The following is a 20,982-nucleotide window of genomic DNA, read 5'->3' as shown; positions in this document are numbered from 1 at the left end:
TATAGGTGGACACAACCAGTGTCTCGGGGATGGCTGGATCCGGCGGTTTGCCTTATGTGATCTAGAGCCTGCGTGTCCGGTTACACCTCTTAAACGGCTGTGCACGCGTTTATTCTTATACATGGTTTTTTTATATTCAGACCTAGAGCCTAGCTGCCCATTAAATTTGGAGAACAAAGCACAGGAGACACATCTGTTACTAAAGAAGTCATCTTCTTGATGGCAGATGGGCTCATACAATTTGATCGAAATTTGTGCTAAAAGCCTCAAAATTATAAGCATGCAGTTCCAAACAAGCCTAACCAACCCGCATGGAAAATTAGGAAACTTACAATAAACTAAACAAGAACAATTCAATACCTCAACACAACTAATATAACATGTATACCAGATTCAACACAAAATGGCACTTGTAATAACTACTGCAGTCTCAGAATTATTCAACCTATCATGACAAGTGTCTTTAGTACTTAATAGAACAGCATTTTTCCATTATGTCAAGCTGTAAATTTGATACATAGCCAGATATCAGCTTTTGGCAGTATTCCTAAGGAATGTTAGCTGATTTCTCATGGCCTCCAGTTCACTAATATTCTTGTGTTGTCAATAGAGTGGTCCACAAAATTAAGAGAATACATCATTGACTTGCACAAGTAATAAAATACAAAAAGATAGAAAAGGCATCCAATTTTCTTAGAAAAACAGTAGGAATAATTGTTCACAAGCTCAAAGTTGAAGGAACACAGAGTACACTAGTAGGACATGGCAGAAAGCAATGTCACCATTCCGGAGGAGAAAGGTTGTCAAAAACGTTTGAGTGACTGTAGCTCACATGCATCAAGCTTTGCTTTCAGTTTGAACATTAACGTGCATACTACACACTGAAGATGCCTGCCCAAACTCCTAGATGAACACCTCTACTAACTCAAAAAGCACTAGAAAATTTGACTCCAATATGCCCAATACCATATAAATAAGCCATTGAAGATTTGTGATTCTGTTCTGTGGAGCGAGGAAACAAAAGGCAAACTCTTTAGGTCTGTGGATCAGCGGTGTGTGAGTAAGAAACGAAACACACTAAAAAGGTACACCCTGCCTACAATCAAGCATGGTGGTGGTCAATTGATGCTTCTTTGCTGTCTCTAGCACTGAAAACCTGCACCGTGTGGAGGGTATGATGAATTCAATCAAATATCGAAAAATCCTAAGAGAAAACATTACGCATTCCGTGAAGACGTTGAAGAATGTGCAGTATTCAGCCTTCCAACAATCACAAGCATAACTCAAAGTCCATCAAAGTTTGGATTCAGAAAGCCCTGGCATGGCCATCATAGTCTGAATTGGGCCCCATTGAAAATCTTTAATGGGATTTCAAGAAGGCAACTGCAACACAAAAACCTAAGAATACTAGTGAAAGGAATGGCATAACCCATGAGAAAGGGACTGTGTTTCCCCAAGAACGCTGCCATAAGCAGGTGTAGGAATCAGCTAACATTCCTTAGGAATGCTGCTAGAAGCTCGTGTTATTTGGAGCAGATCTCAACAGCCAAAAGCCGCTCTTCTCAGTACTAAAGAAGCTTGCCATGAAGGGGGTGGATATTTCTGAGACTGCAGTAGTCAGTAACAAAGGCATTTTGTTCTGAATTTGGAGAAACCACTTGTTACATTAGTTGTCTTGAGCGGTTTAAATTGTTCGACTGGTTTATTGTGAAAGGTAGAACATTTGTAAATGTTGCTACTAAACCTAATTTGAAATGGGGCTAAAAAGTTATGACTGCAACTGTAATATATTTAACAGTAATACAGTTCAATGTTTATGCATTCAATGTTCACATATACTTTATTACACAAAGTTCAGTTCTTTATCTGTATGCTGCCACACCAACCTGCACAAGTACATTTATTTCTTTTTGCTGGAATGTGCTTGTCAATATACCGTATTTTTCGGACTATAAGATGCACATTTTTCATCCAAAAATGTGGAGGAAAATGGGAGGTGTGTCTTATAGTCCGGATGTACCTTCTCTTGCTGTAGATGGGGAGGTGGGGGGACGGCAACAATGGAGCAGCGGGTCACAGGAGGTAGGTGCTGGCGGCTGCAGCTAACTCCTGTGGTCGCTGCTAAAGAGAAACGAATATTCACTGCATTTTACACCCATGGAAGTGGAAAGCAGTGAGTATTCATTTCTCTTTAATAGCGTACACATTGTAAGCCTTAGCAGCCGACATCCTGCAGCTGCCAGGCGTTCACGCGTGCCCTCTACTTAAGGGAATGAATATTCATTGCTCTCCACTCCCATAGGCGTGTAATGCAGTTAATATTAATTTCTCTTTAGTAGCAGGCACATGTGAACGTGCGGTAGCTACAGGCTGCGGCTAACACTGTACCCGCTATTAAAGAGCAGTGAATAATCACTGCTCTTCACACACAAAGTCCCAGCGTGGGGAGCAGCGAATACTCCGGCAGCTGACCTCGGCTTGTAAGCAGCGCATGACGTCACTGCCATGCTCTGATTACAAGCATAAAATCAGCTGCTGGCATCAGAAGAGGAAGCTGGGAGGGAGCGCAGGACGATAAGTATAATGGTTTATGGGTTTTGTTTTTTAATGTTTTTCTGATGGGGCCATGCATACCAGGATGGGATGGGGCAATACACACCAGGGTAGGGATGAGGGGGACCATGTCTACCAGGCTAGGGATGATAGGGCCATGCACACTAGGATGTGAATGGAAGCCATACATACCAGGATAGGGATGAGGGGGCCATACATACCAGGATAGGGATGAGGGGGCCATGCATACCAGGATAGGGATGAGGGGGCCATACATACCAGGATAGGGATGAGGGGGCCATGCATTCCAGGATAGGGATGAGGGGGGCCATGCATATCAGGGTAGGGATGAGGGGGGCCATGCATATCAGGGTAGGGATGAGGGGGGCCATGCATATCAGGGTAGGGATGAGGGGGTCATGCATATCAGGGTAGGGATGAGAGGGCCATGCATACCAAGATAGGGATGAGGGAGCCATACATACCAGGATAGGGATGAGGGGGCCATGCATACCAGGATACAGATGAGGGGGCCATGCATACCAGGATACAGATGAGGGGGCCATGCATACCAGGATACAGATGAGGGGGCCATGCATACCAGGATAGGGATGAGGGGGCCATGCATACCAGGATAGGGATGAGGGGGGCCATGCATACCAGGATAGGGATGAGGGGCCATGCATACCTGGATGGGGATGAGGAGCCAAGCATACCAGGGAAGTGATGAGGGGGCCATGCATACCTGGATGGTGATGAGGAGACCATATGTACCAGGATACAGATGAGGGGGCCATGCATACCAGGATAGGGATGAGGGGGCCATACATACCAGGATAGGGATGAGGGGGGCCATGCATACCAGGATAGGGATGAGGGGCCATGCATACCTGGATGGGGATGAGGAGCCATGCATACCAGGGAAGTGATGAGGGGGCCATGCATACCTGGATGGTGATGAGGAGACCATATGTACCAGGATAGGGATGAGGGGGCCCATGTATATCTGGATGGGATGAGACCATAGGTACCAAAATAGGGGATATTAGTACAGAATTGACCACATTTTTTGCTTCAATTTTTTTTTCCAATTTCCGCCTCTAAAACCTAGGTGTGTGTCTTATAGTCCAAAAAATATTGTATATTTTACAGGGTTTTTTTTTGTTTTGTTTTTTTTACACCGGTGGGCACCATACCTTGTACATACATTCGATCCCTGCTGCTGCCATTCCCAAGTGCTTAAACTTGCTATTGCATTCGCAGTCTAAACCAAGCCTTCTCTGCACCTCCATGGTCATTGATAGCAGAGATGAATACAGCACCTGCGCCATCAGCGCCGGTCCATCCCTTGGCATTAGTAGTGAGAGGAGGCACATTTCAGACTTTCCACTGCAGCTGCGATTTTTGGATACAGAGAACATTGCCCCAGCATTTTGGAGCAGAAAAGAGCTCATGTATGGTGTCTATATCTTAGTAACGTATAAGCAAATTTTGTGTGTGGACTGGAGGGACACTAAGAACAGTCCTAAAATATGATGTATGACGTGCATCTATCTATATAATCGTCTAAGGGGTACTTCCGTCTGTCTGTCTGTCTGTAACGGAAATCCCGGGTCGCGACCAATCAGCGACAGGCTAGGGCCCCCTCCCTACTCCCCTCCAGTCAGTGCCCCCTGCGTGCGTCATTGCTGACACATGACCCGCACACGGTGCACGAGGTTATAATGGGGAGGAAGCAGCGAGCGCTCACAATGCGGGACACGGAAATACAACTGGGAGATCACAGCAGCCGCCATCATCTGACCTGTGCCCGGGGCTCGGCACACTCCCAGGAGCAGCCATGATGTCCTCCGCCAGCAGAAAGGGGTGGACTATCACCCCGCACACAGCTCTTCGGAGCCAGCCCATGTGCCAGCACTGTGAAGTCCCACAGGGTGCCCCATGTGAGCCACACTCCCGGCCGGGCCCTCGGCTTCTCCGTCATCTACACTCGTGTACTGTTATTGTTATGTGCAGACCGTGTGCTATTCCTGCACTGCCGAAGATGGCGCCTCTGCCGCTCTCACCACCGCCCGTACATCTGCTCCTCTCATGGATGGCCGGGGACGGTCTCCAGAAAGCTGCCGCCACCGCCCCCCTCCACACTCCCCTCCAGTGTTATATACGTCTCTGTGCTATTTACTTTTTGGGCTGTGCTATACGCTACGTGGGCTGTGCTATACGCTACGTGGGCTGTGCTATACGCTACGTGGGCTGTGCTATACGCTACGTGGGCTGTGCTATACGCTACGTGGGCTGTGCTATACGCTACGTGGGCTGTGCTATACGCTACGTGGGCTGTGCTATACGCTACGTGGGCTGTGCTATACGCTACGTGGGCTGTGCTATACGCTACGTGGGCTGTGCTATACACTGCGTGGGCTGTGCTATACACTGCGTGGGCTGTGTTATATACTGCGTGGGCTGTGTTATATACTGCGTGAGCTGTGTTATATACTGCGTGGGCTGTGTTATATACTGCGTGGGCTGTGTTATATACTGCGTGGGCTGTGTTATATACTGCGTGGGCTGTGTTATATACTACATGGTTGTGCTATATACTACGTGGCTGTGTTATATACTACGTGTGCTGTGCTATATACTACGTGGCTGTGTTACATACTGCGTGGGCTGTGTTACATACTACGTGGGCTGTGCTTTATACTGCGTAGGCTGTGCTATATACTGCGTGGGATGTGCTATATACTACGTGGGCTGTGCTATATACTACTATACATTTTCTAGAATACCCGATGCATTAGAATTGGGCCACCATCTAGTAGAATATATACATAATGCATTGTTTTATTAGCCATTAAACAGCTTTATAATAGTCATTGGCTGTTTTCAGAATTTAAAGGAGTATTCCATCTCAAAGATCCTATCTCAATATGTAGTATGTGTAAAAATAATATTAGCAAATACCTCCAATTAGAAATGTAGTATAGTTTTTCTGATTCGCTATGTCTCTTTTCTCATGTGCATGCATTGCAGGACCTTAGGTATCCATGGTTCCGACTGCTAATGTAGTGTTAATTAGCTATTTGCTAGTGGTTGTAACAATGGATACCTAAGGTCCTGCAAATGAGGAAAGAGAATGGTGCATCAGAGAAACTATACTACATTTATATTTGTAGGTATTCGCTAATATTATTACAGCTACTACATATTGGGATAGGATCTTAGAGAAAGGAATATCCCTTTATTTTATTTCTTTGGATAATAACAAACTACTTGGAAAACACCGTTGATTTTTACAGGACTGGACGACTGTCTTGTGTTCGTTGGCAAATCACAACTCTCCATGACAGATTTTGTTGGCTCAAAAAAGGTTTGGGCATGCAAGATCAGACATATTGAATTTCAATGGTCCAAGTCTGTTTGGCAGCAGTTTATTCTCCCCTCCCTATTAGTAGCTCGAAAAATGTATTAAAAAAAAAAAAAAGTCTGGACACCTTCTGAAGGGCAATTTTGTTATACTTCAAAAAGGGACTTGTAACCAGGTTTTCCCCATATAAACTAAACCCCCTAGCCTTAAAGTTTTCCCACAAACAAAGTACATTTTAATCAGGAAGAAGGAGGGGGATTTCCAGCACGTCCATCCAGTTTAAATAAAATTTATTTTTTATTTGAACATCTTAAAAAACAATTTTAAAAAAAGAGAGACGCGTTTCTGGTGCTCTTAGTCATAGGATCCTATGACTGAGGGCGCCGTGGTGCGCCAGAAACGCGTCAGGCAGAGAGTCCCTCTCTCTTTTTTTAAAATTGTTTTTTAAAATGTTCAAATAAAAAAGAAATTGTATTTAAATTGGATGGACGTGCTGGAAATTCCCCTCCTTCTTCCTCACTTCGGCTGAAATCACCAGCAGGTATCGGCAAATACGGTTTTAACCTGTCAATTTCAAGATCAGTAGACATTTAATGTGTTTGGAAGACGTCATGGGATAGAAGAATTAGACATGATGGATTTCAACATGACTGATCCTTTTTTTCCTAGATAAATTGCTCTGGTATATTCCTTTTTAGTAACAAACAATATGCATGCCTGACCATCAGCTCTATCATATACACAGATATGTTTTTGCATTCAAGGATTTATAGTTAGTTGTTACCTTGCTGGGTGTATAGTCATTGCTTGTGGTTGTAGATGACAAGGTATGGGTAAGGGGCTGTGAGCTCTTAGAACCTCCTCTGAATGACACTTCTGCCTGGTTTTCTCCAGTGAAATATTAGGAATGCTACAAGCATCCTCCGTACTGGTGGCATTGGATACAACCTCAATGTCTGTCTTCAGAGTGTGCGATTGCACTGTAGTCTCAGCGTGAGACTGTAATGAAGTAGTGCTGGCACTCTCTATGCCTGGAGAAGCACCATTTGCTCTCAGGGATCTGGAATGTTTCTCATGTGCAATATCATATCTGTGAATCCCCAGCAAATCCGCTTTACTTGTTTGTCTGGGCCGGTTTCCTGGCTCAGGACTGGACTTCTGCGTGTCCTGATGGACCACAGATGTGCTCACATTTCCTGCCGGTGGGCCGAGCGCAAGGCCTTTAATGTGGTACAGCTGCTCCGAGCTTTGACTCAGTCCCGAAAGCCTTATTCTGTCTGAAGTTCCTAATTCTTCCATGGACTTTCCACGGCCTCTGGCTGTGCAAACGTTCTCCATCTCATCTGCAGTGCTATCCATTGTAGTAGATAATCTATGATAAAAAAATTCACTTTAAGGCAGCAATTGATTAGGATATCGGATTTACATTTGATAAACCAGACATAAATCTGAGGAACAGTTAAAAAAAGGTTCCCGAAACAAGTTTTTTTGGAAACCACATTGATGGCCTTAAGTGTGCAACTGGTAAAGGTCCCGACCCAATGATCAGCACAAAGGACTACATAAGTTTACTGCCGTAACCGACACAGAACTATCCATGTCAGTAGGGCTGGGTCGGAAGCAGTGGCTCAACTCTATTCAACAGACTGGGGCTGATCTGAATTCGAGTAACGGTACCAAACAAAACTTGAACATTGGAGTATTAGACGATTTTCAGTCATCCGAAATATAGAAGGAGTCTTGCTTTTGTGGTACCCATCATACAGAAGGGGAGAAAACATGATTTTTTTTATTACTGTCAAAAACATTTCTGGGATAGCTTTTTAGTATAATGTTGATCACTTATTTTTATTCAATAAAAACAACGCATTTCGGACAATATTTGTCCTTCCCATAGTTCTAATTGCAAAGTATTGCAGTTACCTCTTAAAACAGATACCGTCTAATATAGCCAACAATTCTCACATTGGCAGAAAGCAAAGTCTAGTACATATAATAATGCCTCTAGCATATTATACAGTACTGTTGAAAAATTTGGACACCCCTGTTCATGCAATGGTTTTCCTTGTTCTTATTGGAAATTACACACTGTAGATTCAGGTTGAAAGCAGAAATTCCATAAAGGGACACATATGGATTCAATGAGTATAGACACGTGCACAAATCAAAGTATGTGTTAAAACTTAGATTCCTCAAAGTACCCCCTTTATATTTTGATGACAATTTTACTCCTCCTTGACATGCTCTCAAGCAGCTTTATCAAGTAGTCAAGTGAAATGACTGTCACAGTGTTGAAAGCATTCCCACTGAACACTTGTTGGCTACGGTAGAACTCATCCCCCTAACCATGAGGAATGGGTCGAGATCAGATTTTGGAGACCATGTAATCTGAGGCAGCACAGCATCCTTCTTCTTGGTCACATAGAACTTACATAGCCTGTAGGCATGTTTTGGGTCATTGTTCTGTTGAAACACAAATTATCGTCCCACCAAATGCAAATCAGATGGGATGTTAGGTCTTCGCAGAATATGGTGGTAGCAATGATGGGGAAGGGAGCCTTGAATTTGGAATAAATCACCAACAGTAACAGCAAAGCACCATCACACTTCCTATGATGTCACATAGTGGGCACTACACATGTTGAAATCATCTTCTCACCTTATCTGCACTTCACAAAGATATAGTGGACAATACCAAAAATCTAAAATTTTGGCCCATCAGACCACAGTACAGATTTCCACTGATCCAATGTCCAGTCAATGTGTTACTTTGCCCAAACAACTGAACAAGTCTCTTCTTGTTTGCAGTCCTCAGTATTGGTTTCATTGTAGCAATTTAACCATAAAGGCCCACTTTTCATTGTCCCCTCTGGACAGATGATGCTGAAATGTGTCTACTACTTGATTTCTACGCATCACTCAAGGGCTGTTAACTGAGGTACAGTCAATATGGTTTTTGCTGAGGCTGGTAAGTCTGAACAACTTAACCTCTGCAGCAGAGGTAAATCTTGGTTGACTTATGCTGGTTAGGTATTCAAGAGAGCGAATTTCATGATGGCAATTGATGGATTTCATGGCTGAACTTGAGAATACCTTCAAGATTCGTGCAATTTTCTGGAATGACTGACCCTTCATGTCTTAATGTAGTGATGAACTGTATTTTCTCTTTACTTAGCTGAGTGATTATTCTGACTCTGGCTTACAATTGTCCTGGAATAGGGCTAAATATTGTATGAAACGGTGCACCAACACTGCCTTTGCAAAACACAACTGATGGTCACAAACACTTTCTGAAGGCTGTTGATTCCATAAATTAACAGGTCATACCTGTTCACTAGAAGCCATCCCAGATGGACATCTAATAAAGTTGCTTGAGAGTGTATTAACGATGGACTATTCTGCTGCATTCCTAACCCTGAAGACAACAATCGAAATATGTGCACAAGTGTTATGCGGTCTCCATATATAATGTGAATAGTGATGTGCGTCTTTTCAATTGTGTGATGGTAATGTACAGCATATAAGTAATGTAAAGGGTTAATGCAGGGTAAGAACAAGATTAGACTAGGGATAAGAAATACTGCTTATATACCGTAGTTAAAGGGAACCTGTCACCCCCAAAATTGAGGGTGAGGTAAGCCCACCGGCATCAGTGGCTTATCTACAGCATTCTGTAATACTGTAGATAAGCCCCGATGTATCCATAAAGATGAGAAAAAAAGAGGTTAGATTATACTCACCCAGGGGCGGTCCCGCTGCTGGTCCGGTCCGGCGCCTCCTATCTTCATCAGATGACGTCCTCTTTTGGTCTTCACGCTGCGGCTCCGGCTCCGGCGTACTTTGTCTGCCCTGTTGAGGGCAGAGCAAAGTATTGCAGTGTGCAGGCGCCGAGAAAGTTCAGAGAGGCACGGCACCTGCGCACTGCACCACTTTGCTCTGCCCTCCACAGGGCAGACAAAGTACGCCAGAGCTGGAGCCGAAGCGTGAAGACCAGAAGAGGACGTCATCTGATGAAGAAAGGTGGCGCCGGACCGGACCAGCAACGGGACCGCCCCTGGGTGAGTATAATCTAACCTCTTTCTCATCTTTCAGGTTATATTGGGGGCTTATCTGCAGCATTACAGAATGCTGTAGATAAGCACCTGATGCCGGTGGGCTTACCTCACTCGATTTTGGGGGTGACAGATTCCCTTTAAGTTGTTTAGCAATGGTATAGGGCATAGGATAAGGACAATAGGTTCAGTTTATAGGATAGGACATCGTTAATGATAGAACGAGTCCAGTGGGTGGGGACTAGTGTTAATAAAAGGTGGGCATTTCCTCATGGTGGGGAGATAAAGGAAAATAAGGTGGCACTCACTGTTCCTGTTAAAAGACTTATTTCATCTGCCTGTTCATCCTGCTCTCCACACTTCTTCCCAGCTCCATGTTTTTTAACAGATGAAAGAAAAGTCTTAAAAGGAACGGTCAGTGCCACCATGTTTTTCATGAACTAGAATCATGTGTTTTTCTTGGCGAGCACCCTGTCCCTTGTACGTACAGGTGAGGACCCATTTGACTGCACAGGAACTTGTATTGTAGCATTTGATGTTGGTGTCGGATTTGATCCCTTTTTCCTGTACTGTGGGGAGATAGAGAAGTGTAGGTACAAGTCCAGTGGGCTGCTAGAGTCAGCATGTGTCAGCCATTCGAGGCAGTGAGATGCCATAATAAAATCCTGAGCGGACATAGGGGCTGTCGGGCACATTGTGACCTTTGGTGTACAGGGGGAAGATGGACAGGGACCTACCAAGATGGAACATAATGGATACCAAGTGCACTGCTGAGCAGGAAGTGAGATCCTTGGGGCTAACAGAGCTAGTGGTATGATTAAGAAGGAAGGAAAGGTAGGGCTTAAGATGTGTTGTGCTAAGAAATCCCTATCCCACGTGTTATCATTTGATGAACTTGAAAAGACCAGTAAACACTTGCTAGTTTCAATGAACTTGGTGTGCGGTAGCTTCTGAGGATGCAAGACTGGAGACAACAGAGGCCTGCACCTACAAAAGTGTGTGATGAACCCCACACTTGACAGCACACTGGGACACTGTTTTTCTGTAAAGTGCTAGAGCGTAACCGGACAGCAAATCAGTCATGACTACCGCTCGTGGCAACTTTACAATAGAATACCAAGCGGTCATCTGAGAAAAAGGTGGGCTGCACTGCTGGAGAAGATGGATTCTTCAACAAGGATAAGGATTATGATAAAAGGGTCACAACGAGTTTCAACGCCATACCTGCGTCTTTATCAAGTGAAAATAAAACAAATGGGCACTTGACTTTTACACTTCAGTGGTATGCCATTGAAACACATTGTGACTAACAAACCCTTTTATCATCATCATGGTTGAAGAATCAATTTACTCCAGGAACAAAGCCCACCGTACGCGTTTCATCCCACTGGATCCAATATTTCCTGGACAATCTATCCACCAGCCACGGGGCAGCATCTGTTTTTATTCATGCCAACATAGGAGTTGTGCCAGTCACAACTCCACCAGGTGAGCGTAACCAGCACTTACCTACTCTCCCTCCATAGGTCATCACCCTACTGTGCACTCTGTTCCCCACATCTAAAATTATATGAGAAAAAGGGGGATAGTTTGAGGAATCGAAGATTTAACAAATATCGGGTTTAGTCTCACACGTGTTTCCTTATGCCTTCTATCTATATACGTTCTCTTGTGGCTTTGCTGCCTTCAGTCTGAATCTATAGGGTGCACATTCCACTGCATGAACAGTGGTGTCCGAATTTTTGCTTTGCACTAGTTTACAAGGTTAAAAGAAAAAGTATTATTATAGTTTTCAGAATTAAGATATGTTCAGCACATTAAAAAAACATATATTTAGGTGGGACAGAAAAAAAATACAGGCAGATGTTATAGAATATGTTATATGTGGTCAATTTCTTGCAATTTTTTTTTTTTTAAGGATTGCAATATTTTCATCGAATTCCACAGCAAATCTGCATTTAATACAAAATGAACTTTTACACTATTTTGAATTATTATACTTTAAACAGTAGATGGTGCTAAATGAAAAAAAAATGAACGTTTATATCAGCAGTTGCCTTATTTAGTTAGGCACATATCAGGCTTACAGTCCTACTCCTAGTTGATGGGTTAAGGTTTTTAGGGGATTTCTGCAACAAACTTTTTTTTTTCTTCTATAACCTGCCAATCAATTGCTTGTAGGTCATACAAGTAGATTATTTGGGTGTTCAACCATGTGGTGCATACACTGGCTGATCGTGGCCATTAAATGACCACAAATTGGATACATGCAAGTTTATCTCTGGTCACTTAATATCCTATTTACACAGATCTATGCACACAAAACAGTCATTAACATAATTGTTGTGCACTCCTAGAATATAATTGTTCACAGCCGCACATGTTCTGGCTACGCAAGGCAGGGTGCTGCGAGAATTATGATTCTTAAGCAAGCTTAAAAATAATTTCACCCGATAAATGAGGATTTGGCCGGTTCATTGGGTGATTGGCAGCTTGTTTGGACAGACTGATAATCAGGTAATCAGCATAGAACACCTACTGTTGCTGAGAACAAAGGTCCAAGAAGCCTTCTTGTTGGTCGCAGAGCAGCTCGAGCAAGTGCTGTACTTCATTCAGTTTTTAAGACAATTTATTAATTTTACCCACTTATATTTCGTCATTAATTTCCACAGCGCTTTACAGACCTCACCATACCCATTAGGGCTCCCAAGTTAACCTTTTCACGACATGTACCGTGAATGTCATGACCCTTTGATGTGGGCTCCGGCACTGAGCCTACATCTTTCCCGGCATGTCAGCGATCCACCCGCTGCTGTTAACCTGCAATCTCTGACAGCGGCATTTAACTTGTTCTTCCCAGAAGTGCGCCAGAAATCCCGCCCGGCGGTCGGCACTCATAGCATTTCTGCTACATACAGGCGATCTGATCATCACCTTTGTGTAGCAGAGGAGATCGGGCAACTACAGCTTCTAGTCTCCCATGGAGACTATTGAAGCTTACAAAGTGTAAAAAAAAAAAGTTTTTAAAAATATTAAAAAAAAATAAAAAATATATATAAAAGTTCAAATCGCCCCCCTTTCGCACCATTCAAAATAAAATTCAGCGAAAAATAAGTCAAAACCCCAGAATTACGTTTTTTTGTAGCCGCAACATTGCATTACAATGCAATAATGGGTGATCAAAAGAACGTATCTGCACCCAAATGGTATCATATAATGTCAGCTTGGCACACAAAAATAAGCCCTCACCCAGCCCCAGATCCTGAAAATGGAGACACTATGGGTCTCGGAAAATGAAGCAATTTTTTATAAAATAAAGTTTGGATTTTTTTTCCACCACTTAGATAAAAAAAACCTAGACATGTTTGGCGTTTATGAACTCGTAATGACCTGGAGAATCATATCAGGTCAGTTTTAGGATTTGGTGAACATGGTAGAAAAAAATCCCCAAAACATTTGTAGAATTGCATTTTTTTTTTTTGCAATTTCACCGCACTTAGAATTTTTTTCCCGTTTTTAAGTACACTATATGGTAAAAAACAAGCCCTCACATGGCCATATTGATGAAAAAAAAAAAAAAAAAGTTATGGCTCTGGGAAGAAGGGGAGCGAAAAACAAACTCAAAAATGAAAACAGGTTCTATCATGAAGGGGTTTAATATCCACGGAAACACAGGGAGAACATAGAAACTGTGGATGTTGTCCTTGGTGGGATTTGAACCCAGGGCAACAGTGCTTATAGCAATTTATTTAAAGTTTGATTTTTGCTGTTTTTTTGTATTACTATATATATTAAAAAAATTTGCAGTTCTCACACTGGCCACTAAGCATACTTTGACACTTCTACTTCCTGTTGGGTATTTGGGCATTAACAGCAATAAACTGACTCAAACCCTATCTTTTGTATGCAAGCATCCTTCGCTTCTAATCAGAGCATGCTCACATAAGGGCCAAAGTCATTATGAAGGTGGACAGTTTAGCTTTGACATCACCCACTGTGAATTATGGATCCTGTGTTATCTACTGTGTAAAGAAATATTACCTTTCATTGTTATCCTGTCTGTCATGATAATGAAACTGCTGAAAACTTTTCCATAAAGTAAAAGAAGAGTGTCTAGTATAAGACACTGAAGTTACATAACACAGGCTATGAAAAAGGTTCAATGTGGACTTGAAAAGTTGGCCATCAATGTTGTCGATAGTGGACACTTGCTGATCACCCAATAAAACATGTTGATTTTGCACTGCATATTGAGAGCTGCGATTTCATGATGCGATTACTTTGGCTTTAACTACCGTATTTTTCGGACTACAAAACACACTTTTCCAACCCACAAAAATAGTGGGGAGATAGGGGGTGCATCTTATAGTGCGAAAGCAGGCCTTACTGGGGGGGTTGTGGCAGTGGTATAGTGGAGGCAGAGGAGCGGCGATGCTGAGGCTCAGAGTTGGGCGGTGCAGAGTGCACCTGAGCAGGATCCCTTCTTCAGGATGCAGGCAGCAGAAATATGGCGACACCGCGGCCCGGTGTCCACAACAGGAAGAGCCGAGTGCGTCATCCGGTTTCCCTGCGGCCATCTTCCTGAAGCAGAGATCTGCAGAGATCTCAGTCTGCGCAAACGTGGCCTCAGGAAGATGGCTTACATGAAACCGGTGATACTGTCGGCTTTGCCCGCCGTGGACACTGGGCCGCTGCGTCGCCACATTTCTGCCGCCGGTATTCTGAGGTTGGGACCCTGCTCAGGTGCACTCCGCACCGCCCACTGCTGACACCAAGCCTCAGCATCGCCGCACCTCTGCCTCACCGCCGACACTGGACTCGCAGCATTGCCCCAATTCTGCCGCCGGCATCCTGAGGTAGGGTCCATGACTCCTGTGACCCTGCTGTACCACCACTGGCCCTCGATTAAGAAACCTTAAATTCGGACAACAAGACGGACCCCTATCTTATAAAAATCTTTTTTCTGCCATTTTCCACCTCAAAATTTGGGGTGCGGCTTATGGTCTGGTGCGTTTTATAGTGTGAGAAATACCGTATATCCTATGACTGAGCAGCTCCAGAAAGGCCAGATGTGCCAGCCAACTTGTGAACAATTAGCAATCCTTGAGTCCCTTCCACCAGTCCAGTACTGAACCCCTTATTCCTCAAACACATCAATTAATCTTATGTTGTCACTATAGTTTGTGCTTTGACCACTGAACTTTTTCTGCACGTTGTTGTATTTTTTGCTTTGTATTTTATTACATTTTTTGTTGTGCAACAATTGTATTACCCTTGACCTTACTAGCCATAATCGTATCTATAAACCGGGCCACAATCTGAAGCCTAGCCCAAAGCCCAACCCATACTACAGTCCTAACTAGTTGGGGTTACATAAACTCAGCTATTATCAATGAATTAAGTAAGGTAGTGTTGAATCATGGTCACCAGATTTGACTTCATAAAATCTTTATTAGCTGTCTATCTTCGGTCATATTGGTCCCTGCAAATGCAGAGCGAATTATTCGAGAGGACTGTCATAGGCTACTGAGCTCTGCATAGGCAGTGATGGCGATGTCAAGCTCATTCCATTATAGCTTTGTCATTTCATTTGCTGCCTAGGCAGAACAAAACAGCTCACTGCAATCTTGGCTGCTGCACTCTGCATAAGCCGCTTCAGATGGATATTCACTTTATTTTGACATTAAGGGCAGTGTCTGGGGAGGCGAGAAATTTTTCAACCACAGCTGTGCCTTTACATGTAGATATGCGAGACCTCTTTGGAAATGTTATCTCCGGTAAGTAACGCAATGTATTTACAACAATAGTCAGCTGTTAAGTACATTTTTCAGTGAGTCTTCCACTGTGTCTATTTGATGCAGGATTTTACTTGGTGCTCAGTGTATGCTGTACATTATTCCATTTTTTTACATAGTCAAAACAATATTTTTCGTACCTGCTGTCATAAACATGGTTACTGCTTGAAAGTGATGACGTGGAAGAAGACAAGTGCCCAACTGGTACCTTAAGGGAGGCAAAACATAATTACTGATTACACAGTTATTGCTATAAACAAGCCCCAAGAGCTCTTAGTCACCACCATACGATGTAGTCTAAGTAATAAATAAATTTTATATATATATATATATATATATATATATATATATATATATATATATATATATATATATATATATATATATGTGTATATATATATATATATATATATATATATATATATTCAATATATGTAGTATTATATGTATACATAATACATATGTAATATATGTAATATTGTAGATTGTGAGCCTTCGCGGGCAGGGTCCTCACTCCTCCTGTACCAGTTGTGACTTGTATTGTTCAAGATTATTGTACCTGTTTTTATTATGTATACCCCTCACATGTAAAGCGCCATGGAATAAATGGCGCTATAATAATAAATAATAATAATAAATAATTTAATAAAGTTAAAAGAACTTTCCTAATTTGACAACATACAAGTATGTCCTACTAGAGAAGGTGGATGTCAGAGTAGATCTCCTCTGGTGGATACTTGGCATGTAATACCACATTTCTCCATTCATTGCTACCCAACTTCCAAAGTGAGGGCAGCTTAGGATTCCAATGGGTTGTCAATCATTAGATTAAATGACTGACGACCTTTCCTATAAATGCGTGAATACACAGATAGTCATCAACCGTATGGTAAGACAACACACTGGACTCTCAATGAGACTTAAATGACTAATGGAATCAATTATACTGAATCCATGTGTTCAACTCCTCTTGCTCTACAGCAAATTCAACAAGACAGATTAACTTAAGAACTGTAACCATTACATTTACCTGAGGATGACTAAAGGATTCTGAGTATTTCTGGGAATCAGCTGCTGAAGAATCTTCAAAATAAAATTTGTTATCATTTAAAGGAGATTGATCGATGTAATTTTGATCTTTGTCATTCACAGCTTTATCTACAGTCAGGATATCCTTTATAGGATCTCCTTGAGACATCTTTAAGGGTCTATTATTCCATGTGACTGTGGCATCATAGGAAGATGAGGTACCAGTTGATCTTCTATGATAATATGGTAATGAAAGATCATTACTTGACATCTCATTTGTTAAATATTTCCATTCCGATGAAGACTTCATTCCTGATTGCTTCTGAATTTGAGACTGGAGAATACTGCTTGGCCTTTGATTTGCTTTTCGCTCCATATACTCTACAAGAGCATTGTGCTGGATTTGCTTTAGCTCTGTCTTTGAAAGATTTGAAGATGAAAGTGTTCGTTCTTTGTCTGTAGACTTCATCCTATGCTCACCTAATTTGGCTTGGCTTGATACCTCACTATCCCATACTGGAAAAGGGTTATGTACTCCGAGATGGTCAAGTTTTTCAGGCTCAGAGTAACATAATTTTCTTTGTTCCTTTGTGAGTCGTTTTCTCCCTCCAATTCGAGAGATTATGGACTTTTCTGGCTCCTCTTTTTTGTAATTGTTGTCCATCACAGTTTTTGGCTGGACCAATTTAGCGTCATTTGAACCAGATAATGAATATGATCGTAAATGATCTATGGAAGGTCTTTTGGGAGCATTCGATTTCAGTCTTACAGGCAAACTCATCTGCAGGTCTTTTCTTTTAAAAGAGGTTTCTCTCAAGACCTTTTTCTGGGCAATCTTAAGTTGTTCCCTATAGTCATACATAAAACTCTCTTCAGATGAAGTTAAACCATCAGCGCACTCGCATTCACTACAGTCAATTACAGAATTATCAACAAGTTGTGAGTGACTTTTAGTTTTAGGAAGAAGTCTTTCTGGCTCAGCTACCTGCATTGTAGCAGAGATGCCCATTACCTGATGGTTCTTTGGTTCTTTATTTGAATCTAGAATCTTAGGCTGATGTTTAAAGTTTAGCATAGCTAAAGAACTATTCCTTCCGCCAGCAAGATGATACAGCATTGGGGTTGAGGCCTTGGTAATCTTCTCACTGGTTAATTCACTTAAGGTAGAAGTTAAAGTCATAGTCATCTCTTGTTCTTGGGAAAGCAAAGGGATTGATTTTACTGTTGCATCTTTTTGGATGTGTGTTTTCGAGAACTTTTGGAGATCATCACGATTCAGTGATTTTGAAGGTTGTTCAAACAACTCTTCACTAGGCCTGCTGTAAAGTGTTTGGCATTTTTTTGCCTGCAAATCTTTGCATTTTATATCCCATTGTCCAACACTGTCACATTCTAGGTCCTTCATGTTCTGGAATTCTGGTCGATATTGTTCTTTACACATTTGATAATGTGCCAGATCCTCGACTTCACGGTTTGTTCCTTCATCATTATAACAATTGGTTTCTTGAGCTACCTTCCAAGAACCACTCCTAACTTCATTTTTTTCTAATTCAAGTTCATTGAGTGAACATCTTGTGCTTTTAGTGGCTATTGCTTCACTCGGGCAATCAGTAAATAAATTCAATATATTGCTGGGACTTTGTTCTTCTCTTTCCACATTGTTCAGTTGGCATGTATCTAAATCTTTTTGTTCATAGTCTGTATTTACCATGCAAGGGGAAATATTTTCATTGACAATACAATTAGCATTATGCAATTTAGCCAAATTACCGACAGAGGACAAATGAGATGTAAAATGAGGATAATCCTTTTTCGACCGATTGCAGGATGTAACACTTGACTGTTCCCATTCTCCCTGTATAGAGTCTCTTACCCAAGTAGGGCTGTGATCTTCAATATAATGGCGACTAAATTTGTGTTCGGGGGAAGAAAGGTCACTTGTGCTTGTAGGACTTCTCTTACTCTTGTGGCTGAAATGATCTTCAAAATCCCTGGCTTTATCGACCTGCTCAAAGTGCTGAATAGTGGTGGAATAATTATTTATTCTCAGAGGTACCTGGGAGCTATTGCTTAACCTAGTGGTTCTCTTGGAGGGATAATTTTTAGATGAACAATCTTCATAACCCACATTTTGTTGAAAATTTATTTGGTCTGCAGCACTTGGATTATAAATAGCTTTGACATAGTCAGAGTCAAGATAAGAAATCTGTTCGTCATTTAAGTGGCAATTAGTATGTTGGAATGGCTGATAGTCTGTAACATAGGAACTACCGGAAAATGAACTGTAGGCCGAGTCCACCACAGCAGCCATAGTTTTCATAGGTGAGGAACTCAGAGCACAGCCATCTGAGATCAGTTTATGTTGAAGATCTGAAATATCACCTGTACTTCCTATACTCCAGTTTTCTATTGCATTTCCAAATGAAGACATCACTAAGGGAAAGGGTGGGATTTTGCAAGGTTAAAATATTGAAGATTCAGTCAACAGTCATTATCTTGAACTTTCATGTTCCAATATATTGTCCTAAAGAGAAAACAAAAAAAAAATAATCAATTGAGAAAACAAAATAAAAAGTGTTTAAACATCATGTACTTCAGTGGGTATTCCCAAGATCACAACTTATGTATGCATAGGATAGATAATAAGCGTCTTATTGTTTAAGATCCCACTACACATGCTTAACTGCAACTGCATTCAAAACAGCACATACTACAGCTCTTCAACCAGCTCAAGTAGATCAAACAATTTACTTCTTTGGGACACATAGCAATGGGGAACACATAAAAGCAATATTACATAATCTACTGCTTGTAGAATTCCATCACCATTTATGTAATACATTGTGCATTGGAGTCCTCAATTTTTTCTAAACTTTATTGAACTCTCAGCTCGAAAGTATACAACAAATCAAATACAGAAAGGTTTTTACATTCTTGTAAAATCAACATATACAGGACATGTGTATTCAATAAAAAAATAAAATAAAAAAAAACATTAACATCAATACAATTAAAAAAAAACCAAAAAACAATGTTTTAACATCCATACATTCCCAGCTATTGACAACTTCTCTGCAGCATTAGGAATCAGAACTTTGGAAACAATGGCTCAGATCACTCTACCAAGGTCAGAAGGCAGGTGGGACCAGAAGTTGTTAGAATAGGAGGTCATAGGAAATGCAAACCATCCCTCCCAGACTTTAGTACATTTTTGAGGACATTCTCTATATTTGTATAGCAAACTTTCATAGGGAATTGTCATATTAATTAAATTCTTTCACTGAGAAAAGAAAGGGGTCTATGCCCATCCATTTGAGGACAATCGCCATCCTGGCCAGGAAGAGAGCTTCCTGTAGAAAGATATGACAGTGTGGCATTGCCTACCCATTTTCAGAAGCCTTTTAAAAGACTTAAATAAGATTGGTGTAAGAAGTATAGCCGTATCATTTTGTTATTGATTGAAGAAGACATAAGCGTCTCCTCCCAATTTTCCAGTTAGATGTGGTTATCCTAGTTGTCCACCTCTCTGTTTTGAGGCTACCTTCGTGCTTAGCTAGTGTGTGTATATCCTTATAATCAGCACATTAGGTTCTTGGGTCATGAGAATGCCTATCATAAGAGTTTGAGTTGGGCTACCCAACTGAGAGGCACAGAAGCAGCCATCTGCAGACCGGACATAACTGCAAGAGAAGTATGCTGCCTTCCAGGTGCGATGATCAAGGATGTGACCGATAGGATACCAAAGCTCTTCAACTCCAAGGAGGACGTCCACCCATTTCTTCTGATACATGTTGGCACCAATGACACGGCAAGGAAGGACCTACCGACAATCTGCAAAGACTTTGAAGAGTTGGGGAAGAAAGTAAAGGAACTGGATGCACAGGTAGTTTTTTCTTCTATCCTTCCAGTAGACGGGCATGGCACCAGGAGATGGAACAGGATCCTTGATGCAAACAACTGGCTAAGACGATGGTGCAGACAACAAGGATTCGGATTCCTGGACCACGGTGTGAATTACTTGTACGATGGACTCCTCGCCAGAGACGGACTACACCTCAACAAACCTGGGAAACACACATTCGCCAGAAGACTCGCTACACTCATCAGGAGGGCGTTAAACTAGAAGAAGAGGGGACGGGAAGAAAAACATTAGACTTGAACAAAGAAGATCCAGGAAAACATACTC

At 41.9% G+C, this 20,982-nt stretch overlaps 1 protein-coding gene across 2 annotated transcripts in view; it reads right to left on the bottom strand.

Moving 5' to 3' along the window:
* Window positions 1–20,982, bottom strand: part of SHROOM1 (shroom family member 1) — a 105,755-nt gene that overhangs the window by 15,040 nt on the left and 69,733 nt on the right. For both annotated transcript variants that reach the window (XM_069764010.1, XM_069764012.1), the window contains exons 2-4: window positions 16,798–19,320; window positions 15,908–15,975; window positions 6,705–7,292 (exon numbers count right to left, since the gene is read on the bottom strand). In XM_069764010.1, coding sequence (XP_069620111.1) covers window positions 6,705–7,292; window positions 15,908–15,975; window positions 16,798–19,227 — 3,086 coding nt within the window. In that variant the 5' untranslated portion in view covers window positions 19,228–19,320. The remainder of the gene's footprint in view (window positions 1–6,704; window positions 7,293–15,907; window positions 15,976–16,797; window positions 19,321–20,982) is intronic.

Source organism: Ranitomeya imitator, chromosome 4, assembly GCF_032444005.1.
Source record: "Ranitomeya imitator isolate aRanImi1 chromosome 4, aRanImi1.pri, whole genome shotgun sequence".
NCBI classification, from domain to species: domain Eukaryota; kingdom Metazoa; phylum Chordata; class Amphibia; order Anura; family Dendrobatidae; genus Ranitomeya; species Ranitomeya imitator.
The sequence above is the reverse complement of the archived record's forward strand: the minus strand, read 5'-3'. Positions and strand labels throughout refer to the sequence as shown.